We start from the raw sequence: 27,721 nt of genomic DNA on the forward strand, positions 1-27,721 counted from the left end.
TTCCTTGCTGAGAGTTTTTATCATAAATGGGTGCTGGATTTTATCAAATGCTTTTCTGCATCTATTGATATGATCATGTATTTTTTATCCTTCATTTCACTTCTGTAGTATCACGTTTATTGATTTGTGAATATTATACAATAAATCCCACTTGGTCATGGCATATGATCTTTTTAATATATTGCTGGATTTGGTTTCCTAATATTTTGTTAAGGATTTTTTACATTGACTTTGGAGAGAAGAAGAGAGAGGGATAGAGAGACAGAGACACTGATGAGAGAGAAACATTGATCATTGATCGGCTGCCTCCTGCATGCCCCTCTCTGGGGATGGATCCTGCGACCTGGGCATGTGTGTGGCCTTGCGTACAGCAGCACAGCGCCAGCCCGAATGCAGCTGAGCACAGAGACTAAGCTAGCAGAACTGGGACAGAGACTGAATGGGACTAAGCTTTGGCATGGGCTGAACTGTGAGGCACAGAATTTCTGGACCCTGGCCCTTCTCCCACTGCGGAATGGATGGAGATGAGATACCGGGAACCTGGGGACAGTCTTTTATTTCCACTCCAATAACAGACCACAGTACATCTCATTCTTATGCACGGGCCACCGAAATGCTTTTCTCACGACCCCGTGGACGAGCCCTATTGGCACCAGCGGCACTACCAGGCTCAGTGTGGCTTCTTCTGTAAACTCTTGGTTATCAGGCCAGTCTTCAGTTGGTTATTCAGGGTGACTGTTCTATAATTCAGTTGTAATTCCATTTTGGTCCTGGGAGGGGGTGAGTATAGCTTCCACCTACTCTGCTGCCATCTTGGATTTCCCTACAATTTGTTGGTTGCATAATATTGGCCATCTAATTTACCCTTGACCTTGTATATGCTTACATCAACCTCTTCCTAAGATGGCAAGCTCTTCAGATTGCCTTAAAGTGATACAAAGTCTAGGCTTCGAAGGCTACTTCTCACAGGGATCCTGATGAAATCTCTCTTTAACTGACTTCATTAAATGAGTCTCTGTTATAAGGCCTCATCAAATGAAATACAAACTTTCAATTAAAAGAAGACAGCAGCTCCATTTTGATAAAAACGTTTAACAAAGTAATTTAAGTGCCTGTCTCAAATGACTCAGGCTTAGCATAGGCACATAGCTCAACCACTCTAGGGGGGGAAAAAGAAGCAAGAATTTGTTTGCAACTGCCAAAGGGAAAGATGGCTCTCATAGCAATCCTTTAAGCACCTGGAATTCTGTTGAAACTTCTGTTGGTTCATCCACTATGAACATAGTTATATTATTGAGTGCTTGAAAAACACATGAAGAGACAAATTTCTGAAGAATCAGCCATTTTTTAAGACTTCCCAAGGATGATAAATTAACTGTGTATTTAGAGATTATTCTGGAAACATGGCTTTTCATTGAGATCAAATGACTGCTTATTTTTTGTTCTAAGTTTTCCATGGGCATGTGTGACAAATGAAGCAATAGCTGTTAATGGCTCTCTTAACAAAAAAGGAAATTCACACACAGTTGAGGATGCCATGTGTTTTTTTCATGTCCACAGATGGAGCAAACAGAAAATCAGTTCAGTTAATCCCAAAATATGGTTTGTGTGTGTTGTTTTTTCACCCAATTCATAGAATCAATGGAAAGCTCTTAGAAGTTCATACCTGAGACTCAAGCACTCAATGGAGACCTTGAAGGCAGTCAAGTTCTTTCCATTGTTAAGCTTGTCGGTTGCAGACTGCACTGGCCCTAGCACTGGTCCTTGTCTAGCAACCAGCTTACAGAATATGGCTTGGTAGGTCTAAGAGGGTCAATTCATTTAGTACCCAAATGTAACAATAATTCTTAATATTTGGGGGTCACAGATTCCTTTAGAAACTCATGGAATTCCTTTTATAAATCTTCTCAGAAAAAAAGTTTGCAACCAGTTTGGAGGGCTTCACAGATTATAAACTTCTCATAGATTGGAACATGAGAATACAAAATAAAATGAATAGAAATTAAGAGCTAAGTAAGCAGGAAAAAGTCATAGAGAACTAGACATTAAACTAGAAAATATAAGTATAAACAAGAAATTATAATTCTCCTTTCCAAATGAGATGCATTCTCCCCCAATATCATTCAGAAGGAGAACCTGACTTAGCATTCACACTAATGTTAAGGATCATAAAAGATCTGGTGAATAGGAAGTCTGCTAAACTATGAGTCAGAGAGTAAAGTTCCAATTCTAGAACTAATCTTAGTTCTGTTAATAGCCACCTGCATGACTGTGGGCCAGGAACCTAATCCTTTAGGGATAATTCTTGTTTTTAAAATGAGGAGTTGTACAAGAGGTGTTACAAAGCACCTGTGGTTCTCAAATTCTGTAGTGTGTAAATTTTAATTTTCCTTTTTTTGGCAATAAATACATTCAACACAGCACATTCAGTATGGCAACCCTTGATAAAAATTTATGAAGTCCCCGCAATATAAATGATTACTACTTTATTCAACTTCTCTGTGCCTCAGCTGACTCATATGTAAAGGAAAAAATAATAGCACCAACCTCGTTAGTGATTCAATACATAAACAGCACATACAATAATGTCTGGTAAGTACTACGTTAAGTGTTGACCGATGTTATCATAATCCAAGTTGGTGGAACACCTACTCCCTCACGACTGTCCTCATCCTGCTGTCATCCCCAGAAACACTCCCAGAGCCCCAGCACAGCCACCGTTTGGAACTCCTGCAGTTGCTGCCAGAACCCCCTCCACTAAAATTCCCGATGGAATCCGGTTTCTCCCCCACACAGGTGCTGCTGGTGTAGTCTCTGCAGCTGAGGTGGTAAAGGCACGGATGCCAGACAAAGCTTTCTTCCCCCTTCCCACCCCCGCCTCCACTCACAACTGTCTCTGAAGACACTAAGGCCACGGTCCTGCTGGACACCACAGAATAAGGAGACGCCACTGCCTTTGACAGGGTCCAGGGAAAGTGAGGGAGAGGGGGGCAGGACTTCGGGAAAGTATAATACAGGGAGAAAGTTTGATAGTTTTAGCCAAGTGCTATGATAGAGACATGTTCATTCCTAGCATCCTGAGGTTCATGTTAGAATTCAGTCTCCACCAAGAATATAATTTTTTTATTATAAACTAGAGGACTGGTGCACGAAATTTGTGCACGGGGAGAGGGGGTTCCCCCTCAGCCCAGCCTGCACCCTCTCCAATCCAGGATATCCCTCTCACAATCCGGGACTTCTGGCTTCTAACCGCTCACCTGCCTGCCTGCCTGGTCGCCCCCATCTGACCCCCCTGCTGGCCTGGTCACCCCCAACTGCTCCCCTGCCAGCCTGGTTGCCCCATGCAGCCTACTGTTCAGTCGTCCATCCGGTTGTTTCGGTTGTGACAGCCCCTGGCTTTTTATATATTAGGATTACAAAGCTTTTGTTGGGTAACTCAGAAACCTACCATTATAGCATGAAAATGACTTACACATGAGAACTTATCTGTTCATTAGTGAGGGACTGCCTTAATTTGCATGATTTTGGTCAAACTGATATTCTAATAAACATAACAGCACATTTTAACTAATATTATTGCTCCACCCTATTAAATATATGAAAATATTCAAACAAATAATAGATCTGATTTAAATGCATATCTGAATTTATTTTTGGCAAAATATAGTTGGTGGCTTCAAAGAATAAATGTATCAAAACTCTTTACCCTGAGTTTCCTTCACTATGAAATACATATGAAGAGTAACTTATATATAGTCAGACAAATTACATTATACTAACTCAAGAAAAAAACTATTTCAATTTTAAAAGATAATAATTGCTCTCCTAACTATTAAGTCTGGAACATCACCAACTTAGAGAGCATTTGCACATATTTTTTTTATATTTTAAAAATATCCCTTAAAATATGAAATCATACATTTGATACATCTTACTTAACTTTTTTGTTAACATTAAAGTTAGTTTAAATAAAATTAAAATAAATCTCTTAACATTAAATTTACAAGGCATTTATGAGATTACTTATTTTAAAAAGTCTTTACTTACTATTAGAAGCCATGATTCCAAATATCATGGTGGCATTTCTTCTTACAATTTTGTCTTCATGGGTGAGCAGTTTAGTTAAAGGTTCCACTGCTCCAAGTTCAAGGAGGGTTGTCTTATTTTCCTCACCTGACATTACAGGCAAAATAAAATAATGCATGGCTACCATCAATTTCACCAAAACTTCTTTGTGTTATTCCAATTTCTTATTTGCCGTCTGCCTTCCCCATTCCTCTCCTTCCAGATGTCTTTCTCCCAGACTCAACTTTAGAGCACAGGTATCCTGGATGTCTGCTGCTCTCCCTTCCCCCATGTTTACGAAGCTGGCTTCCTCTTGCCATTCAGTTCTCAGCTCACCCTGCGCCTCCTGAGAGGTCTCCTTCCCCTGTCTGTCTAATGTTGTCACCACCTCCAAGTCTTCCTTATCTCTCTTTCTCCTGCTTTATTTTCTTCATACCACTTAAGGACCTCTCTGCATGGTTTGCCTACTCCGCTATAACTTAACTTTCCATGAGGACAGATACCCTTTCTGTTCTATTCCCTCATATCCTCACTCAGTGCCTAGCACAGTGCCAGTCATGTGATGACATAATTAATTGAATAATTGCTTAGTTATAAAATTAATTAACATTCATAGGAGTATGTTATTTATTTTCTATTGCATGATGGTCTCGAGTTCTTTGTGCTATTGATTTTTTATTTAATTCTATTGTGGCATGGCATATTTTTTATCACTGGAATTCTTTTAAATTGATTAAGGCTTGTTTATGGCCCAGAATATGGTCTATTTGAAAAATGTTCTCTATACACTTGAGAAGAATGTATATCCTGCTATTTTTGGAGTGCTTTATAACTATCAATTAGGTTAAATTAATTAATATTGCTGCTTCAATCTTTTAGTCTTTTAATGATTTACTATTTACTTGGTTTTTCATTAATTGGGAAGTGGGCATCAAAATCCCCAGCTACAATTGTGGCTATCTATTTCTCCTTGAATTTCTAGTTTCATGTATTTTAAAGATGTGCCATTAAGTAATGACTGTTTAGGATTTTTCATAGCCTCTTGATTAATTGATTCCTTTATCATTATAAAATGGCTTTCTTTACCTCTGTACTATATTTTCTGTCTACTTTTATGATATTAATAAAGCTACTCCATCTTTCTTTTGTTTGGTGTTATCATAGGATATTTTTTCATCCTGTTACTTTAAAATAATTTGTGTTATTATATTCTAAGTGCATTACTTGATGGTGGCATGTAGTTTGGTCTTGCTTTTTATCCAAGATAACACTCTCTCCCTATTAATTGAAGTACTTAGTCCATTTTACATTCAATTTGATTTTTGATAGGGTTAAATTTGCCATCTTGTCATTTGTTTTTATATGCCCCATTATTCTTTGTTTTCTTTTTCTATTTCCCTTCTTTGTATAAACTAATTATTTATTTTTAAAAATATATTTTATTGATTTCAGAGAGGAAGGGAGAGGGAGAGAGAGAGAGAAATGATGAGAGAGAATCATTGATCGGCTGCCTCCTGCACGCTCCCCACTGGGGATCGAGCCCACAACCTGGACATGTGCCCTTGATCAGAATCAAACCTGAGACCCTTCAGTCTACAGGCCGGTGCTCTATCCACTGAGCCAAACCAGCTAGGGCTAAACTAAATATTTCTTATGATTCCATTTCATTTCCTTCATTAGCTTATTTGATATATTTTTGTTCTGTTATTTTACTGTTTGTATTAGGGTTTGTAGTATACATCCTATGACAGTCTACTTTCAAGTGATAATCCAAGAACCTTACAATAGTATACTTCCATTTTCCCATTTCTACCTTGGTGCTGTTGTTGTCATATATCGTATTCGTATGTTTCAGACCACAATATATGATTATTATTTTGGTTTAAAATAACCAACTTGCTTTTTTTAAGTGATTTCAATAATAAAAAAAATCTTAAATGTTACTATTTCTAGTACTCTACCTTTATTCTTTGTGTAGATCCATATTTTTATGTGGCATCATTTTGCTTTTGTCTAAACTACCTACCTACTGTACCATAGTTAGCAGTGTGGGTCTGCCCTCAATGAACTGCTTTTAAGATTTTCTCTTTATCACTGATTTCAAGCAATTTGATTATAATGTAAGTTGGTGTCATTTTCTTCATAGTCATTGTGATTGGTTTTTTATTTCTAATCACAGTTGACATACCTTATTATATTATTTTCAGGTGTACACCCCAGTTTTGGTGAGCTTCTTGGATCTGTGAGTTTGGAGTTTTCATCAAATTGGGGGTATTTCTGACTATCATTTCTTCAATTTTTTTTTCTGTCCTTTACTTCTTTTAGAGATTCTAGTCACACATATATTGGTTTACTTTCGACTTAGTTATTCATTTATATCCTCATTATGGGTTATATTTTCCTGCTGCTTTTTCATGCCTGGTAATTTTTTATTGGATACCAGACATTGTGCATTTTACCTACTTGAGTAATGAATATTTTTGCATTCTAGAAATTTGTTCTGGGACACAGTTATTTGGAAACAATTTGAACCTTTTAGATCTTTCAGAACACTGCTCAATCTAGGGTTATTTCTAACTACCAAGACTCTGTATTCTGCACAATGGTCCATGCATCCTGAGGTTTTGGGTCTGGCTATAAGAACAAGCCCTATTTCTGGCCCTGTGTGAACACCAGGCACTGTTGCCACTAATCCTGTTGGATTCTTTGACTTCAAGTAGTTCTCTCACATGTACATGCTGACCAGTACTCAGCTCAATAACCGACTGGGCTGCTTTGCAGATCTCCAGAGTTCTCTCTCAGTTAACTCTATCCTGAAAACTCTTGCTGCCTTTGTACCCTGGACTTTCAGGTCTGTCTTCTCAATTCAGAGAGTCCAATAGGCTCTGCACAGGCTACCCCTTCTTGCGCTGCTCCTTGGAAACTCTGAAATCAGTAAGCTCAGGCCGTCACAGCACTTCTTTCCTTTGTGTTCTGTCTCTCAATGGTCACTGTCCTTCATTGCTTAATAGTCAATGTTTTGCCAACTGCTACTTCATATATTTTGTCTATTTTTTTGGTTGTTTTGGTTAGAGGGTAAATCTGGACCCTTACTCCATCTTGGCCAGAAGGCAAAGTCCCATCATTTATCTTAAAAACTATTTCAGAAAATACTGCTAGAATAAAACACCAGACTTAAAATAACTTCTATATTGATTAAACATAAAATACATGCCTATCTATTTATTTATCTCATGTCATATCATATAAAAGATGATATGTAATTAGGTACATAGGACAGCCAGGTGACTTATGATGATTCTATAAGGCTGAATGAGACTTATGCTACCAGAGATGCATAATCCAATGTCTCCATGAAATTGATCCAGTATTCTATATAATCTGTTCATAAACTATACCTTCCAGAACCACTCTGGATTTTGTCTGGATTCCCAATGATGACAAGAGTGACATAATGAGATGAGTATTTTATCATTTGCTAACTGAATATTTTTTTGTTCTATCATACAAGTCCTCAACCAATGTTTAATCATTTCTTTAAAATCAAATTGCTCCTTAGTTTAAAAGATCTTGTTAAAAAATACACTAAACTCTTCAAATAGTCACAATTAAAATGTTATACAGTATAATAAAAATCTAATTTTATCACCATTTGGAATGAGTTAAAGTATAATAATCTTTTATGTTTGTAAATCCTCAATGGGTAAATCTCTCAATAGAATTAGATTTGTAACATTTACAATGTTTTAATAAACTTTATTTTTTACAACAGTTTTACTTTCACAGAAAAATTGCAAAGATAATACAGAGAGTTCCTACATATCCCATACCAAGTTTCCTCTGTTATTAATATTTTATACTAATTTTGGTACATTTGATACAATTTGAGCCATTATTGATGTTATTATTAATTAAAAGCAATAGTTTATTCAGAATTCCTTAATTTTAGCCTAATATTCTTTCTCTGTTCCAGGATCTTATCTAGGATTCCCCCATGAGATTTCTTATCACATACCCTTAGCTCTTCTTGGCTGTGAGAGTTACCCAGGATTTCTGGCTACATATTTGTATAATGTCCCTGAGTGGGAATTTTATTCTTTTTAAATAATAATTAGACTAAGGTTATAGGTTTGGGGGGGAAAATACACAGAAGTAAAGTGCCATTTTCATTATATTGTGTCAAGGGCACTTGACTTATTGACAAGATTATCAACATGATTTATCACTGTTGATGTTGATTTTGATCACTTGGTTGAAGTAGTTTTGCCAGGTTTCTAACTATAAACTTATTATTTGTCCCCTATTTCCTTACTGTTCTCTTTGGAAAGAAGTCAGTAGGCACAGCCCACACCTAAAGAAGTTATATTTTGCCTCCTGGAGGGCATAGTCTCTACATAAGTTATTCAGAATTCTTTCGCTTGGGAGGTTTATCTTTTCTCTTCCATTTATCAACTCACCCAATCATTTATGTATTGAAGTATACTCATGGATATTTATGTTCTACTTTGGGTTATAATCCAATACTACTTTATTTTGTTGCTCAAATTGTTTGGCTTTGACCACTGGGAGCTCTTTCAGATCCTGTGTCATTTACAATTTTTTAAACAATGAAGTCTTCAAAATGACTCTTCTACCCAGTGAAAAAATTACTCCTTAAGATTAAGTTAGGCACTTAGGGATATACATTACTTTCAGGTAATGCAATAAATGATATTCTGGTTGTCTGAAAGAATTCATCTGACAAGAAGTAAGTTAAAGACTGGGGAGAAAAGTGCCCCTTATGTAGTAAATATTTTAAGCAACTAATGACATAGAAAGACAAACTAAAAAAAAAATCCAAACCTTTTAAAGCAAACTTATAAATGGCTTCACATGCTTTGGCCAAAATTTCTTCTTCAGGAGAATTAAGCATTAGCACCACAGTTGCTACTTTTTTGCTTTCAATTGTTAATGGATCAAACTGAAATGCAGAGAGAGAAATATCAGGTTCACATTTGGGCTTTGAAAAGCACATAAAAAAATGAATGGTGTCTTGACTTAAATAGAACACAATCTTACAAAAAGGATGTGGTCACTGCTCAGTAAATGCATTGTAAAGTTTTTACTTAGAAAGCATCATTAATACAGAGACAGCTGTGCACACGGACAGCTCTGGAATACCTGGTGTATGGGGGAAAGAGCAAAGCATTTTGGAGTCTGGCAGACTTAGTCTCTCAATTTAGCCATGTGGAATCAAACAAGTTACTTAAGCCACTAGAATTTCAGTTTTCCTTTCTGTTTAATGGGCAAAATTATTAAGGAGAGAATTAGATCATCTACATACCGCACTGAGCACACTGACACATAATAGATGCTCATTAAATAGCATATGACAGTATAATTCTTAATCAATACACAAGAATCCTTGAGTACCTGTATATATTAGTTGCCCTGACAGTCTCAATAATCTGTACCTGCTTTCTGATTACTACACTCTTTCTTGGAAAGCAGCTATTACAATTGAAAACCAATAGAAAACAATATATAAAAAATGTAAAATTGGAAAAAATCTGGAACAGAGGAAATGATAATATAAAGAAAAAGTACAGGACTGTAAGAAGACCTCCTAGTATATCCTGCTGTGATCTTGAGAGTCCTGAGAATCCATGTGCAGCTGAATGAACCTATGGACTTTCTTGGTCAAGAAGAAGATACATTATTACACAATTTCTATTCCATTTCCAGGGACAGGTGGAGGAGGGAGTTCTGCTTATGCTAAAGAAAAAAAAATGGCCCTAGCTGGTTTGGTTCAGTGGATAGAGTGTCAGTCTGCGGACTGAAAGGTCCCAGGTTCGATTCCAGTCAAGGGCACATGCCCAGGTGTGGCCTTGATCCCCAGTAGGGGGCATGCAGGAGGCAGCTGATCAATCATTCTCTTATCATTGATGTTTCTATATCTCTCTCCCTCTCCTTTCCTCTCTGAAATCAATAAAAATATTTTTTTAAATTATGAATTTCAAAGCTTTAGCTGGTTCTTACTGGATAGCTTATTGTGTTTTAGGATAACAAAAATTGATGTTCAGTTATAGGTAGAGGATGGAGAGATAGATCAGTCTGAATAACAAAACAATTGTGTGAGGTTGGAAGAATGAAGAAGACAGAAGATAGCAGTGAGCAGAGACCTTAAAGGACATTGCTGGGATAAAAATTCTCCTTGGAGGGGAAATGGCTATTGGATTTTAGGGCAGCATTATCCAGCATCCAAAGTAAGCTGTCGTTTGTGTATGTCTGACTAGACTAGAAGCTGTAAGAGTTATAAAAGTCATGTTGCTCATTCTCAAGCCTTTTAGACTCTTTTTGGAGAGACAAATCTTCAGTAAAAGTTGGCCGTATACTCCAGGCTTGTAACACTTGCAGGTGTCCAGTGGCATGACCAGTGAGAATAAAATGGCCTCTAGCAGAGCCGACAGCAATGGCTTGGACGCCAGCTGCAACCCTAATCAGGAGATCTTGAGGACCTGGAAACCCACAAGGTTTTTAATTGAGGACTTCCAAAAGCATTTTGGGATTGAAGCTTGAGAACTATTTTATTTAGGTACTAGAGGCCCAGTGCACGAAATTCGTGCACTGAGGCGGGGTGTCCCTCAGCCCAGCCTGAACCCTCTCCAATCTGGGACCCCTCAAGGGATGCCGACTGCCCGTTTAGGATCGGGCCTAAACGGGCAGTCGGACATCCCTCTCACAATCCAGGACTGCTGGCTCCCAACTGCTCGTCTGCCTGTCTTCCTGATTGCCCCTAACCACTTCTGCCTGCCAGCCTGATCACCCCCTAACCACTCCCCTGACAGCCTGATTGATGCCTAACTCCTCCCCTGCCAGCCTGTTTGCCCCCAACTTCCCTACTCTGCCGGCCTGGTCACCCCTAACTGCCCTCCCCTGCAGGGTTGATCACCTCCAACTGTCCTCCCTTGCAGGCCTGGTAACTCTCAACTGCCCTCCCTTGCAGGCCTGGTGCCTCCCAACTGCCCTCCCCTGCTGGCCATCTTGTGGTGGCCATCTTGTGTCTACATGGGGGCAGGATCTTTGACCACATGCGGGCAGCCATATTGTGTGTTGGAGTGATGGTCAATCTGCATATTACTCTTTTATTAGACAGGATAGAGGCCTGGTGCACTGGTGGGGGCCAGCTGGTTTGCCCTGAAGGGTGTCCCGGATCAGGGTGGGGGTTCCCTTGGGACATGGGGCGGCCTGAGCGAGGGGCCTGTGGTGGTTTGCAGGCCAGCCACGCCCCCTGGTGGCCCAAGCAGAGTCCCTGGTATCTGGAATTTATTTACCTTCTACAATTGAAACTTTGTAGCCTGGAGCGGAGCCAAGCCTTCTGCTTGCTCCGCAGCAGCAGCCATTTCTGTTTAGGGTTTATTTACCTTCTATAATTGAAACTTTGTAGCCTTGGGTGGAGGCTTAGGCCGGCAAGGGCAGGCAGAGAGCTTGGCTTCCTCTGTTGCCTGGGAAACCCAAGCCTCCCTCCTGCTCTCTGTGGCTGTAGCCATCTTGGTTGGGTTTATTTGCATACTCGCTCTGATTGGCTGGTGGGCATGGCTGGTGGGCGTGGCTGGTGGGTGTAGCGAAGGTATGGTCAATTTGCATATTACTCTTTTATTAGGTAGGATTAGAGGGTAGCCCCAGAATGCCAGAAGGCTTGGGGTCTCTGGGTTACAAACGTGGCTTAGTGACCACCTCTTTTATAATCTGAAAAATTAGGGAGTTGGATTCTATCTCTTAGATCTCATCCAGATATAAAATCCTAGGATTCTGGGAAGTACAAAAACATATGGCAGAGATAATAAATGTTGTGATGAGAAAGGGGAAATTATTACAAACTGGGGTAAATGGAGAAAGATCCATGGAGGTGGTAGAATTTAGAAATAATTTGAAGAATGGATAAAACAGAGTAGGATGAGATAAGGAGAAAAGATATTTAAAAGGGGAAAACAGCCCTAGCTGGTTTGGCTCAGTGTATAGGGTATCAGCCTGTGGACTCAAGGGTCCCGGGTTCGATTCTGGTCAAGGGCACATGTCCGGGTTGTGGCCTCAGTCCCCTGCAGGAGGCAGCCAATCAATGATTCCCTCTCATCATTGATGTTTCTATCTCTCTCTCTCCCTTCCTCTCTGAAATCAATAAAAATATATTTAAAAAATAAAAATAAAAGGGGAAACAATACTAGGAAGGTTTAAAATAGGAATGAATGTTGTATTTGTAGTGATAAAATAGGAGCTTGACTAAATAGAAAATATATAATAGAAAGCAGAAATAATCCTATCTAATAAAAGAGTAATATGCAAATTGACCGTACCTCCACTACACCCACAGCCAATCAGGAGCGAGTATGCAAATTAACCCAACCAAGATGGCTGCGGCCACGGAGCTGCAGCAAGCAGGAGGCTTGGGTTTCCCTGGCAATAGAGGAAGCCAAGCTTCCCTTCCGCCCTGGCTGGCCCAGGCCTACACTCAAGGCTACAAAGTTTCAATTATAGAAGATAAATAAATCCCAACAAAAATGGCTGCGGCCAAGGAGTGAGCAGGAGGCTTGGCTCTGCTCAAGGCTACAAAGTTTCAATTATAGAAGATAAATAAACCCCAGATACCAGGGCCTCCACTTAGGTCACCAGGGGGCGTGGCCAGCCTGCAAACCACCACAGGCCCCTCGCCCAGGCCGCCCCATGCCCCAAGGGAACCCCCACCCTGATCTGGGACAACCTTCAGGGCAAACCAGCTGGTCCCCACCCATGCACCAGGCCTCTATCCTATCTAATAAAAGAGTAATATGCAAATTGACCATCACTTCAACACACAAGATGGCTGCCCCCATGTGGTCAAAGATGGCTGGCCCCATGTAGACACAAGATGGCTGTGACAAGATGGCCAGCAAGGGAGAGCAGTTGGGAGGGACCAGGCCTGCAAGGGAGGGCAGTTGGGGGAGATCAAGCCTGCAGGGGAGGGCAGTTAGGGGTGACCAGGCCGGCAGAGGAGGAAAGTTGGGGGCAACTGGGCCTGCAGGGAAGGGCAGTTGGGGGTGACCCAGGCCTGCAGGGGAGAGCAGTTGCGGGGAACCAGGCCTGCAGGGGAGAGCAGTTGGGGCCAATCAAGCCTGCAGGGGAGGGCAATTAGGGGTGACCAGGCCGGCAGAGGAGGGAAGTTAGGGGCAATCTGGCTGGCAGGGAAGCAGTTAGGCATCAATCAGGCTGGCAGGGGAGTGGTTAGGCTGGCAGGCAGAAGTGGTTAGGGGCAATCAGGAAGGCAAGCAGGCAAGGAGTTGGGAGCCAGCAGTCCTGGATTGTGAGAGGGATGTCCGACTGCCCATTTAGGCCCGATCCTACGTGGTCGCGACCCACAGGTTGAGAACCGCTAGCAGGGTCGCCTAAGGCCATCGGAAAACACAGATATTTACATTACGATTCATTAACAGTAGCAAAATTACAGTTATGAAGTAGCAACGAAAATAATTTTATGGTTGGGGGTCACCACAACATGAGAAACTGTATTAAAGGGTCGCGGCATTTGAAAGGTTGAGAACCACTGATCTAGACCCTCCTTTCAACCAACTTTCTATTGAGGATAAACAACAAGGAAAAGGATTATGACACTAGAAATTTATACCTGGCTAAGTGATCATTCATACATGAAAAAGACATGTTTAAGCATTCACAGACTCAACAAGTATATCAAAAACTCCAGCCAGAAGTGGGAGGACAAAATATAAAAACAATAGTGCTGGATTGAGACAATAAAATATGTAGTTAAACTCAATTACAATGATGTTGTGTATCATAATGTAATTTTAAAGAAAGGATTCCTGAAGTAATAATGACACATTATAAGAAAGAAAAAAAAAAGCTAGATTCTAGTTTTTGGGTTTTCTTTTCAACAAAACTCGGGTAAAGGAAATTTTTGGTAAAGGGAACAGGACTGTTGTCTGTTATTGCTCATTCTTTACATTGATAAAAATACAGGTTTAGATATGTGTATCTTTAAAAAATATATTTTTATTGATTTCAGAGATGAAAGGACAGGGAGAGAGAGAAACATCAATGATGAGAGAGAATCATTGATAGGTTGCCTCCTGCACATCTCCTAATGGGAATCGAGCCTGCAATCTAGGCATGTGCCATGACTGGGAATCAAACTGTGACCTTCTGGTTCATAGGTCAAGGCTCAACCACTAAGCCACACCAGCCAGGCTAGATATATGTATTTAAAGGCTACAGATGAGTAGTAGGAGTTTCCTAAAAGAGAAAGGTTAACAAAGGAAAGTTGCTCAATTCAGAAAAAGAAGATACAAAAAATACAGCATAAAAACATAGCAAAGAAATACCAAAAATGTAATGTAAAATGATAAAAATAAAATAAAATATATCAATGATCTAAATAATTATCTATATGGCAAATAAACCTTATTAAGATACTAAGATTGGGTTAAAAAGCAAACTCTACTCTGTTTTTTGTGTACTGACAGATATTTCTTTCACTTGATTTTTCAGAATACAATACCTCTCTGACCAAGTTACAAAACATTTTTATCACCCCTGAATATTTCCTCAAACTCCTTCCCCAAAACCCTCCCAGAAAGGTAACCATTATTCCTACTTTCAAAATCATAACTTAGTTTTTCCTGTTCTTGAACTTCATATAAATGGAATCACACAACATGCATTCTTTCACATCTGCCTTCTTTAGTTCAGCACAATGTCCCTCAGATTAATTCATATTTTCATATAATTGAGTCATATTTTTATGGCTATATGGTATTCCATTGTATGGATATACCAGTTTGGCTTCTTTTATTTCAGTTTGAAGCTATCTATAACAAAAATGTAATATGCTAATTAGACTGGACAGGCAACGACCTTCCGGACATCATTCCGGACGTCCTTCCAAAAGAAACCATGATGGCGGGGGCTGAGGCAGAGGCAGTTAGGGGTGATCAGGCAGGCAGGTGAGTGGTTAGGGGTGATCAGGCAGGCAGGCGAGCGGTTAGGAGCCAGTGGTCCCGGATTGTGAGAGGGATGTCCAACTGCCGGTTTAGGCCCAATCCCTCTGGGGAATTGGGCCTAAACCGGCAGTCAGACATCCCTTAAGGGATCCCAGATTATGAGAGGGAGCAGGCTGGGCTGAGGAACCCCCTTCCTGTGCACAAATTTCATGCACCAGGTCTCTAGTCATAAATAAAGCTGCAATTAATATTCTTGTTCATGTATTTTTGTGAATATATGCCTTCATTTCCCCTGGGTATATTCTGATGAATAAAATTGATGAGTCACAAGGTAGATATATATTTACCTTTCACAAGTACTGTTGAACACATTTCTAAAGCGGTTTTATCAGTTTACATTCCCAACATTTATTAATAAGAGTTCCATATCCTTACCAACACTTGGTATTATCAGTCTTTTTAATTTGCCTTTCCACACCTCTTCTGGTATTTTTAAATCCATCTGCTTTTTATTTAATTAAAAAAAATTTTAATGTTGACATTATTGCAGGAGTCTCCCTCCCCACCTTTGCCCTCCTCTCTCCTCCCCCCCCCCTTTCCCCTTCCTTGGCCTTTACCAAATTATTGTCCATGTCCATGGGGTATACATATATGTTCTTTAGCTATTTCCTTCACCTTCTTTATCCAGTCACCAACCACCCCTCTCCCCTTGGGCACCAGCCAGTCTATTCCATGTATTCATGCTTCTGGTTCCATTTTGTTCATCAGTTTATTTTGTTCATTAGATTCCACATATTAGTGAGGTCATATGATATTGTCTTTCTCTGACTGGCTTATTTCACTTAGCATAATATTCTCCAGGTCCATCCATGCTATCACAAACAGTAAGGCTTCCTTCTTTTTTACTGCTGCATAGTATTCCATAGTGTAAATGTACCACAGCTTTTTTCCCCCCACTAGTCTACTGATGGACACTTGGGCTGTTTACAGATCTTAGCTATTGTAAATAACACTGATATGAACATAGAGGTGCATATATCCTTTCTGATTGATATTTCAGGATCTTAGGATATATTCCTAGAAGTGGGATCACTGGGTCAAATGGCAGTTCCATTTTTAATATTTTGAGGAAACCCCATACTGTTTCCCACAGTGACTGTACCAGTCTGCATTCCCACCAGCAGTGCACAAGGGTTCCCTTTTCTCCACATTCTCACCAGCACTTGTTGTTTGTTGATTTATTGATCATAGCCATTCTGGCAGGTGTGAGGTGATACCTCATTGTAGTTTCCATTTGCATCTCTCTGATAGTTAGTGACTTTGAGCATGTTTTCATGTCTCCTGGCCTTCTTTAGGTCCTCTTTGGAAAAGCATCTATTCAGGTCCTTTGCCCATTTTTTAATTGGATTGTTTGTTTTCCTGGTGTTGAGATGTGTACGTTCTTTATATATTTTGGAAATTAACCCCTTATTGACTTAAGGAGTTAAGGTTAACATCAATGATATGGGTGATATCATTGGCAAATATGTCCTCCCATAGAGTGGGTTCTCTTCATTTGTTGACGGTTTCTGTTGCTGTGCAGAAGCTCTAGAGCTCGAGTTGCTATACTGGGGGAAATGCCCCACTGCTACCCACCACTACCACATCCTATCCGGAAGCAGAAATGTTCTCACTACTTTTGAAAGTTCTCTTCTATGTCCTCTACTTCATTCTGACTCAATAGCGTCCATCTATCATTCACCTTTGTTTTCTGCTATTATGCTTGATATCCCACCAATTCCTCTTTACCTACTCACTTTGCCTTCTTAGTGCCCACAATGTTCAGACTTTAAGGGTTTCTTGGTAGAGATACAGCTTCATTATTCAGTTACTCCCACTACAGCTATCCTTCACTTTCATTGGGATACCCGCCCCCCCCCCCAACCTCTCTCTGCTTTCACTTCATCAGGTTTCTCATTTCTTCACTTCTTATGCTGCTTAGATTTTATGATCTATTATTTTAATAACACTCCTGCCAAACCTTAAATCTCCTTGTCCCTCTATCTTTTCATCAAATCCATTTTCAAAAACCTAAGCCATGAATAAACACTAGTTTTTGCTTTCTTTGCATTTGCACCCAGTCATCCCTTTCATTGTCAAATATCTTATAAACTATTTACTTTTATTCATTTTCTCACTCTTACCTCCGGTAAGCATTTCCTATCTGACTTTCACCCTCACTGACCCACCAAAATGGTTCTCACTAAGGCCATCAACTGTGAGATGATATCACCTACCACTTTTTGATAGTTTTATTTCATTTCTAAAAAATTAAAGTAATAAAATAATACTTGAAACTATAAAAGCTTATGGCTCATTTAATAGTCAGGTCTCCATTTTTCTGGATACATTTTCTATTGTTTTTTATTCATGTTTTTGGGTGTTAAAAATCCTGGGGCTTTCCTTTCTTTCCCACAGCTATATTCCTCTAAATTTCTATAAAATAGCACTTAGCACACGGCACTGTTTCTTTGTTTTACATGTATACTTTAGTATATTTTACCATAATTTACTCAGTTGCTCAGTCCAAGAACCTTGAAACATCTCAGCTCCTCTCTTTCCCACACCCCACATACAACCCATCAGCAAATTCTGTCAAATCTACCATCAGCATGTGTCCTCATTCTGGTCACTTCTCACCTTCTCCACAGTTACAGCCTAATCCTCGCTGGCCTGCTGTAATAGCCTCCAAATTGGTCTTTCCGCTTTCACTCTGCTTTCACATTGTAGCTAGAATGACCTTACTTTTTTGTTTTAAATGTAACTTAGTTATTGCTACTCCTCTACTTGTAACCTCCCAATGAATCCCCCATTTTGCACAGTAGAGGAAAAAAATATTTAATATAGTCCAAAAGGCCCTATCACAGTGCCACCCCACCACCTCTGTGACCCACCTCCCAATTCCTTGCTTACCAATCTCCAAGCACACCAACTTCTTTGGCATTCCTCAAACATATTAAGTCAAGCCTTAGTTATTGTTGATCAGCTGGGGTACTCTCACTCAGATATTTGCACAGCAGATTCCTTCATTCCATTTAAGTCTTTCTCAAATGAGACCCCACTGGGAAGGCTTTCCCTAATGTAGATCCTATTTAAAGTGATGCAGATACCATCACTCTTCATCCTGCATCCTACCTTTTCTTTATGGAGCTTATCACTACCTGAATCATATTATTATTTGTTAATTGAATATTTCCCCCACTAGAACGGATGCTGCCTTGAGGCCTTAATTTTGTTTTGTTCTCAGGTATATGCCCAGGGTGTAGAACAATATTTGTTCAATAAGCGAATTAGTTTCTTCAGGCAAAGGACCATGTTATTTCTCTATCTCCATTACCTAGAATAAATCTGGGGTATGGAAACTCAATACATGTCTGTAAGGTGCCTCTGGAAACTTCTTTTTTATGATTCTGGCCTAAAGTACCTTAACTGTATTGTGTGTTGGTGTGAGGAGAGAAGGTTCTAAATCAGAGATTCTTGGAACCATCATTGGGCTGCTCTAGGGATACATTTGCCCACTGAAACTGCTTGCAAAAATTTTGGTGTACATTTTTGTGGGGATAGAGTCCACCATTACCATTCTACCCACATAAGACCCCCTCCCCTGTACACCCCCTCTAAACCCTTGAGAATCACAGCCTTGGGTCAGCTTTACCGCTTAAGACAGTTTCCCTAGCATTCTGGCAGGTTACCTTCTCCATCAACCCCCATTCAGAACAAATTTCCCTTCCATTTTAAAACTCTCACTTCAGAGTCCTCTGACATTTCAATATTTTTAAAGCTGATTTTATAAGATTGTGCATAAATATACTATGTTGGAACATGGATATGTCATATCTTCGCAGAATGCCTACAATGCTTAAAAGACTAGAGTACATGAAAATACATTTAAACAACCACTATAGTAAGTATCTTTCATCCTTCTTCAAGTGTTTAGAAAACATTTCAGTATTTTGCCACATCTTCTGGTCATCATTAAGGAAAAGATGATATGGCGTCTGTGACTGTGAGAGACACAGACTAAAGAGCTGTCAAAGGAGGAGAAATGTCAATGTTTGGCAGGCAGTGGAGAAACTTGGCATGACATTTGTTTCTCCTACAGAGCCTACAGCATTATAGTAATTTTTTATTTAAAAAGGTGCTGAGAATAAAATGATAGCTCTAACAGAATGCCACACAACTAAATAAATAATACTGTGCTGTAATTACACATCCCATCTGCTTTCCTGTGAGAAACTCACAATCAGTCACCGACAAGCTGGCTGTGAAATTATAATTTCACGCTCTGCACAAAATAAATGATAAAACCAATTATTTACAAAAAGAATGAAAGAAGGGGGAACCATTTTGGCTAAGCTTTGAATTTTAAGCTCAGTCTATTAGAGAGGCCATCGATTTATAGGGACACTTTTATATGTCTGTGAAGAAAATAAGACTATCTAGGGTAGGGTTGTCTAACAGAATGTGGACGATGGCATTGCTGATCTGTGTCTCTAATACGGTAGTCACAGCCTCATGTGACACTTCAGCACTTGAAGTGTAACTAATGTGACTGAGGAACTGAATTTTTAATTTTTTTAATTGTTAATTTTATTAGCATAATTTTATTACTATAAGTTTAAATGTAAATAATTACATGTGACTAGTGATTACTGGATAGCACAAGTCTAAAAGAATACAAAATTACAAAGTTGAACTCAGTGAAAAGTAGATAAATCATGACAAGTGAATGATTTTTATGGTGCTGGTAAGTGCAAATAAAAGGCCTTTTTTTTTTTTTTTTTTTTTTTGGAAGGTGTTAACCACATCAGTGGCCTCGGATCACATGGAATCAATTACACAGGAAAAGAGAAACAGATATAAAAGGAAGTGTGAACTTTCAGTAAGACTACATAGATTTTAAATCTGCTAAAAAGCGTAAAGGTTAAAATGAAAACAGCTAATTTGTTTGGCCTCTAGTTTGCTTTACAACATGATTCAAGGTAACAAACATTTAGTGCAAGGGGAGCAAGCTGATAATTACACAGTTTCATATATGTGCATACTTATGAATTTATACTATATTTCTTATTCATGATGGCTTGTTTATCTGTGATGAAGGAAAATAAGTCCCTATGATGCTTCATTTCTGGAAAAAAGTCTGGGGCAGTTTTGGCAGTCTTTGACAGAGTGTTAAAGATTGAGTTCTGAGGTTGATGAAGAAGTTTGAGGGAAAACAAGCCCCAGGAGACATCCCAGTCTTCCAAAGAACTGGGTTTGGTTGCCCAGATGAGGGAGCAGGTTCTACTATTGTATGTTGCTCCGATTCAATACTCACCGAGCTTAGCTTCCCCATAAACAATTAACTATGGAGAGAAGGTGCTGACCCGTTAACATAAATGGTCAGTTGATACTTAATCATTGATACTCTAGAGCCAGGTCACGTTCTCTTTCGAGTTTAGATACTGTGATTTGTCCACTGAAGCTCAATTGCCTCTGAAATAGTAAGAGAATAAAATTTCCATGCTCGTAAACTCGAAGACCTGGCCATGAATCGTGATGGCCATGCACCAGGCCTCCTGGAACTTGAGAGGCCAGCTGGTCTTCCACAGCTGATCACCTGTCTCCTTTGACAGTTCAAACTTCTACAGTCCTATAGGATAATGAACAGTACCCTCAACTACGTTATTAGTAACAACAGCATTTATTAAGCTCTTAACTAGTGCCAGGCACTGTTCTAAACATCTTACATTGATATAACCTTGCCTCTATGAGTAGATATTAAGTGGATGTCCTGTGAAGTGGATACCATTACATCCTCACTGAGGTATACAGCGGTTGGGAAATTTGCCCCAGATCATGGATGGTGGATGATGGAGTGAGGGTTCAGATAGTTTAACTCCAGAACCTTACTCTTAGCTGCTGAATATCTTGCCTTATAATAAATATTTCCCACTAAGGTAATTTCTATTGGTAATTATTTTATGCAATCATTCCACAGTAAATTTGCCATTTATTATAGCATCGCTAACAGCCTTTCAACCAAACATGGGGGAGCAGAATGTACTAGTAGCTGTATTGTTTGTTTAAGCCACATCTTCCAACATCCAGGCATCTTCTTAGCTAGTGTTCCCTTTTATGAGAAGGAATGGAGATCAATAAACCATATATGCACATATTAATGTATGTTTTGTCAAGAAGAATATTAAGAAAAGCAAAAGGAGTTTTTTGTTTTAAACATATCACTAAGCACTCCTCTTCTCTCTGTCCCTATTACCCATTTTAACTAGTAGTTGAAAGACTAATGAAAATAAAATTTATTGACATGCACTAGAATATTTATGGCTACACATTTATAACACCCTAAATGGGAAACTACTAAAAATGCCTATCAATGCTAGAATAAATAGGTAAATTGAGGTATAGTCATACAATGAGATGTCATATAGCAATAAGAAAAAAAATCACAATTATATGCAACAGTATAGATAAATCTAAAAAATGCACTATTAAACCGAAGTCAGATAAAAGAGAATATACTTTATGGTTCCATTTATATATTTCAAATACAGGTCACACTATTCTATGAATTTAGAGTCCTTGGCGGGCATGGGGGATTTCTAGGAGACTGGTCATATTTTGTTTTGTTTTTATCTGGGTGCTGGTTACATGGGTGTGTTCATTGTGTAAAAATTAATTGAACTGTATCTTTCTGTGCACTTTTCTGTATGTATATTATGCTTCAGTAAAAAGCTTAAAAATTGGGGAAAGAAAGAATATGTTTGGAAACAATGGTTTCAGGAAATATATAAAAAAGCAAAACTACCATTAGTTGACACAGAGAAGTTTATTTTCTCAGGCAGTTATGTATCTCTGTTTTAAAAGTGGTTTTCATTTATAACTTGTACATCAAACCTTGCCTAGACTTTGAAGTAGAATGCCTTGTAACAAATTCCAAGTTCAGATGCCTTACATTGCAGTATACTGTTTTAAAGTATTAGAATTTACAAGACAGAAAAGTAGTTAGATATTTTAATATTAATATATCAACTTTTTAGCATAAAGTCAGAGTAGGGGAAAGATGGAAGGACCCGGGGGCAATCGGTAGTCAGGGACCATTGGTAATTGCTGCACATGCCTCTGGCTGCCCCCAAGGCTGTTGTGAACTTAGAAAGCAAGAGCTAGATTTCTGTTAAAGCTAGGGTTGGATTAGTTTCTCAAGTCTTGATACCCAAGGATTAGGATACAGAGAATAATACTAGGAATACATGATAAAATTACAGAAAGAGTCTTAGACTAATACATCCATTAATAGTCCCTTAATTCTAATTTTAATCCAAAGTGTTTGTCATCAAGTACTATGTTCATGAGTTCACTTTCTAGTAATAAAATGTCAGCAAAAGGAGAGGTAATGAAAACCTAGAATGTAATGAAAACTAAGAGAATTTGTTACGTTTTAAGAGTATGTTCAAAGGAGAGCAGCCAGATTGATGAAAATACATCAGGAGACCACAATGCAAAGCTTTCTTAAACCTGGGCAGATAGGTGCTTCCATAGCCTCTGTTCCCAACTGTACTGAAGTGTGCGTGTGTGTGTGTGTGTGTGTGTGTGTGTGTGTGTGTGTGTGTGAGTCTAAAGGATTCCCATGATTTAAATCTTATTAGTGAGTATTAACTATGTGCCAGGTAATGAGAACTTTATATGTTTTATTTCATTTTAATTCATACAACAACTGAAATGAGTCGGTCGTCACAATTCCCATTGAAGAAATAAAGAAAAACTGAAATAACTTGTCCAAATTTTGCAACTTCATAAAACACACACACACACCATTTGTAAGAGGCAGAACAGGGACCAAGCTTGCATTTGTAATTGGAGCTTGATGCTCCAATGCACTAAATTCAGTTTCTTTCAAACTATAAAATCCTGTGAGTTGACTATACATGCTTTTTATTATTATTATTCATGTTTTATTTGAAGAAAATCATACCAAGTATCTCTCAAAATAAATTTCTAAACTAAAAATTGTCCAGGGTCATTTTCTATTTTAAACATCATTTTTCAGTAATTCAAAAAATGTGAAGAGAGAAGATAAAAACATGCTTTTAAAAGACAGAAAAGGGGCTTTGTGTTATAAGGAATGTATTACGTAAGCATTTGGAATAGAAATTGATGATAAATCCAGACTTCTCTCTCCACAGAATTGGAAAATACAAGTCTTCTGACGTCCAAAAGGTCATCCTCTGACAACCTTATATACAAATATAATAGCTATAGTATAATCCCCAGTTAATTGTGAAAATTCACTTGGATAATGAACATTAATGAGAGACTGGCAAATGTAAAGTATTTAAAAGAACAAACCAAAACTATTTATTCATTAACTTGGCTTATAAAGATGCCATCCACATACTAAAAGCTAATAATGACTCTTTAATTGTGCTAATTAGGTAATGACAATGCTGTAAATGTTTGTTTATATAATATTAGCTTTCTCTGACTAATCTTATCATTAGTCAGACTTTGGACTTCTGCCACCATGTACGCATATACTGGTACATGCCAAACTGTTTGAACAATTTCTTTTTGAAACTGGTTGTTGACGTGCTGCTAGTATTCAAATCAGAAACTTACCACATCCTTAGGAGGGGGTTCTGCTTCCTTCTTTATCTTTTTACCCATTCTGGGAAAAGATGCAATAAATGGTTAAAGTGTCGTTTACATATTATTTATGTATAAATTTCTCAGTTATCTATATCTTTATGAGGTCTATTTCCTTTAAATTTTACCTAAAAAGAGACAATGAGATACATGTAGAAATTACTGCATATGTACAAATATGTTACCTACATCCCCATTCAAACCATGATTTTAAAGGAACTGATTGATAAGATTGTTGGGAATTAGTCCTGGCTTCCAGTTTGGAAAGAAAGAGAATATATTATTAGTGACATAACTTTCACTTTTTAGTTTACCATGTAGGGCTTGGGAGACAAAGTCCAAGATACTTTTGAAATCTGCAAGAAGGTTTTGCCACAAAAGGAGGGATTTTTGTCTTCTTTCTTGCATTGATCTATCCCAAGCACCTAGAAGAGTGTCTGGCACATAGTAGACCTTCAGCATTTATAAAAATAATTAACTCTGTTTTCCTGGGAGTAATGGTTTTGTGAATTGTATCCAAGATCTATCAACTCCAGATGAACATTTGTGTCATTTTCCCAAATAACAAAATTTTATCTGATGTAATCCAAAGCTCAATAAAAACTAATTGAGAATCTAAAGAAATGCATTCTTGGGAAATAGGGATTACTCCTTGCCTGTGTGGAAAAAGTAAAAGGAATCGTAGACATAGTTGATATACCACAGAGGATTAACTCCACCTGGGTTCAGAAAACTTTTCAAGATGTTAGAACAACCCTAGAAATCTTTCAAATTTTCTCCAATGAAAGTTCATGGGATTATGTTTAGCATTAGGCAATCTCACTCAGAGGGTATATTCCAGTTTTAAGAAAATGTCTACAGTCTCAAAAGAAATCCTGAGAAATAGAAAATCCTTGGAATCTACAATGTCAGCATTAGTTCAGATGGCTGTCAAGGGAGAAACGCAGCTGCTAGCATGAGAGACACTGACCAGAATTTATCACATATGTTAAAAACCACATGATCCTACAAACTCATAGGGACTTTTGAAAGACATCTACTCCAAGTCCCTAACTTCAGTTCACATAAATTTGAAGATCTTTGATGGCCTGGACAAGCTTACTCTGTGATGCACTTCCTCACACTATATCCAGTATATTAAAATGTTAAAATACACCCCCATCCCCCATCCTATATAATAAAAGGCTAATATGCAAATAGACCTAACGGCAGAACAACCGAACAACCGGTTGCTATGACGTGTGCTGACCACCAGGGGGCGTGCACGGAACATGGCAGGCATTGGCAGCAGGTGGCAGAGTGCGGAACATGGTGGGTGGTGGCCACGGCAGGATGGTGGAGCAGGTGAGCGGGGGCGCCAGACCAAGGTGGGGCACCGGTCGCTGTCATCAGGGCTAGCCTCTGGTGGTTACTAAAAATTTTTTGCTCCCACGTGCCATGGTACCGCCTGTAGCTCGCACCCGCAGATGGTGCTGGAGCTTCCCCTAGCACCTGCTGCCAGCACCCAGCGCCGGTCCTGATCACTTGGTGCCGTCAGCGGGTGCAAGTGGTGGCTGCCGGCCCTGATCACCCCTGAGGGCTTCTTTACCTCCCCCTGCTCCTAGGGGACGATCAGGGCAGCAGCTGCTGCTCGCACCCACTACTGATGCCAGCCCCAATCGCTCAGCACCTGTCAAGGGTTGTGAGAGGGGCCGCTGCCAGCACATGGGAGTGGCGGCAGTAGGAGCAGGGCTGCCGTAGACAGGGGACTGGGGGCCGTGCCGGGAGGGGCTGGGCAGGGGTGTGGAGGATGGGCTGAGACCTGCCCCTGTTAGTGGGGGAGGATGTATAAAGCTGACACAGGCCACAGACAAGGAGCCTCAGGGATGACCCTAAGATTTTTTTTTTTTAATTTGTAAACTTATTTCACTTAAAATCAATATGATACAATTAAATTATCTTATTTTATTCTTTGAAGATTTGTTTTCCTTTAAAGCTACAGAGATGTCGAATTAAAAATAATAAATCCCTTTGACTTTTTGAAGCAAACTAAACCTGTTTCCCTTGACTCTTTTATCACCTGCCCATTGATTTATTTTATTGTACTAAAACACACATAAAATTTACCATTTTAACCATTTTTGAGTGTACCACTTATAAAGGCAATGCATTTCACTAAAGAGAATTTGTAAAACCAAGAAGGCCACATGAAATAAAACAAAAATCACTCATAAATAAGCTCCGTGAGTTAACACTATTTTAATATAGTTCTTTTGTGTGTGTGTGTTTTCTACAGTGATTTTACCATCCTACTTGGATTTCTATCCCCTATTCTCAACTTCCTTTCCTGGGACCATTTCATACTAAATTCTTAAATTAATGAACAGGTTTTGAAACCTCTGCCTCAATTTATTGCTCCAATCATATCCAATGAATCAGCATGTGTCATTTAAAATAATACTTAAAAAGCCACTAGGTATCTAGCCCGTCTCCTACTATTGAGCATTTGTTTCCAATTTTATGGAACTATGGGCAAGGCAGCAGTGAACTTTAGACATAAATAAATAAATGCATCCTTAGACATAAAATTTTCATCCACATCCTCAACTGTTTCTTTAGAATAAATCCCTAGCTGCAGAAGAACGAGATGAAAAGGTATGAACCTCATACTCAACGCACTGGGTATGAAAACAAGTTGGCTTTAATTTTGCAGCTTCTTGATTTTTTGAGTTTATTGGTCATTCACATTTCTCCTTCGTGAACTTTCAAGTCTAGGCGATCTTAAATATTTTCCAATGGGAAGATTTATTTTGAGAAGGCTTAAAGGGGAGGGAGAGGGCTAGAGCAAGTCGAGAACCACTCCCTGAGTCAAGTAAGGGAATCTGAAACCCTCAGCTCTCTTCTCGGGGTCTGGGGTCTCGGTTTTGTTGTCTGTGAAAGGGGAGGTGACCAGATGCTTATGAAACCCACTCCTAGCCCAGCCTAACTCTGCGGGTGTAGGCGAGGGACCGACCACCGCTCACAAAGGGTTCCCTTAGTTGTCCCTGACGTCCCCACCCGCGCGGCTCCTGCTCCGGTCCCCACGTTTTGCTGGGACTTCTGCCCTGGGCCTCTCCACACCGCGTGGTAGCCGTGCAGCCGCCCCCTCCCTTTACCTGCCAGGAGGTCCCCGCGAGCAGCTGCTCCCTAGACTCAGCCAACAGCACACGCCAAGGCTACTCCTAGTCCAAGGTTGTCCCCGGTTGCTAGGCGACGCCGGGCGGCGCCTGCGCAGCGGGAACCCACGTCCGGTCCGGGGAGCGCGCTCGGCGGTCCTGCGCGCCCTGCAGCCGCGGGAATAGCGGCCGCTACCAGAGGGGCCACGTGCGCGCTCAGCTTCCAGCGCCCCTTGTTTGGGGACAGGATAGACACTGGAATCCTCCTCTTCGTAGTTGTCGAGTGCCCGTCCAGGTGAAGACTGTACACCGGGACGCGGTGCAGCCGCAAACGCTGCCCAGAGGACTGGCTGCGGGTTCACCTGCGCCGAGATGCTCCCGAGGGCAGGCCTCAGGCGGAATCCGTGCGGACAACCTACACATCGCCACGTCCTGCCAGGACTTCGCTGAGCTGCCGACCCGCACGGCCAGCTCCCCAGCACCGAGCATCCAGTCTTTCCCCGCAGAACTTACCCGTCCCTTCGAACCCCTCATTTCTTTCCTCTTTCTGCGTTCCTCCCAAAGGTCGAGACAAGAACCGCAGGTTCTCTTCATCCTCTTCCGCTGCCAACCCCAATCAGCAGCTGAGTCCATTAGCCATCTCTATTTTGGCCCCTATTTTGCCCCCTCGCTCCACACTGTCACCCCAATCCAGGGCCTCCTAACTGATGACTGTGGTTTCTCTCTCCTTGCAGTTCTTTCTACAACCCGCAGGCAGATCAACTTCCAGAAATCATTGCTCTAGTCCTGTCACTCCCCTACTCAAAGCTCACTGGCTTCCCAAAATAGTCTACACTCATTAACCTGGTGTTCAAAGCTGACTGCCTTATCCCT

At 39.9% G+C, this 27,721-nt stretch overlaps 1 protein-coding gene across 1 annotated transcript in view; it reads right to left on the bottom strand.

Annotated features, from left to right (window-relative positions):
* ARMC3 (armadillo repeat containing 3) overlaps window positions 1–26,928 on the bottom strand; it is a gene marked incomplete at its 3' end in the record, with an annotated part of 94,070 nt that extends 67,142 nt beyond the window's left edge. Inside the window, exons 1-4 of the mRNA XM_079772891.1 lie at window positions 26,849–26,928; window positions 23,688–23,736; window positions 8,908–9,025; window positions 4,048–4,173 (exon numbers count right to left, since the gene is read on the bottom strand). Of these exons, the coding sequence (XP_079629017.1) occupies window positions 4,048–4,173; window positions 8,908–9,025; window positions 23,688–23,735 (292 nt within the window). The 5' untranslated portion in view covers window position 23,736; window positions 26,849–26,928. The remainder of the gene's footprint in view (window positions 1–4,047; window positions 4,174–8,907; window positions 9,026–23,687; window positions 23,737–26,848) is intronic.
* Between the last annotated feature and the right edge of the window lie 793 nt (window positions 26,929–27,721).

Source organism: Cnephaeus nilssonii, assembly GCF_951640355.1.
Source record: "Cnephaeus nilssonii genome assembly, chromosome: 1".
Lineage (NCBI taxonomy): Eukaryota > Metazoa > Chordata > Mammalia > Chiroptera > Vespertilionidae > Cnephaeus > Cnephaeus nilssonii.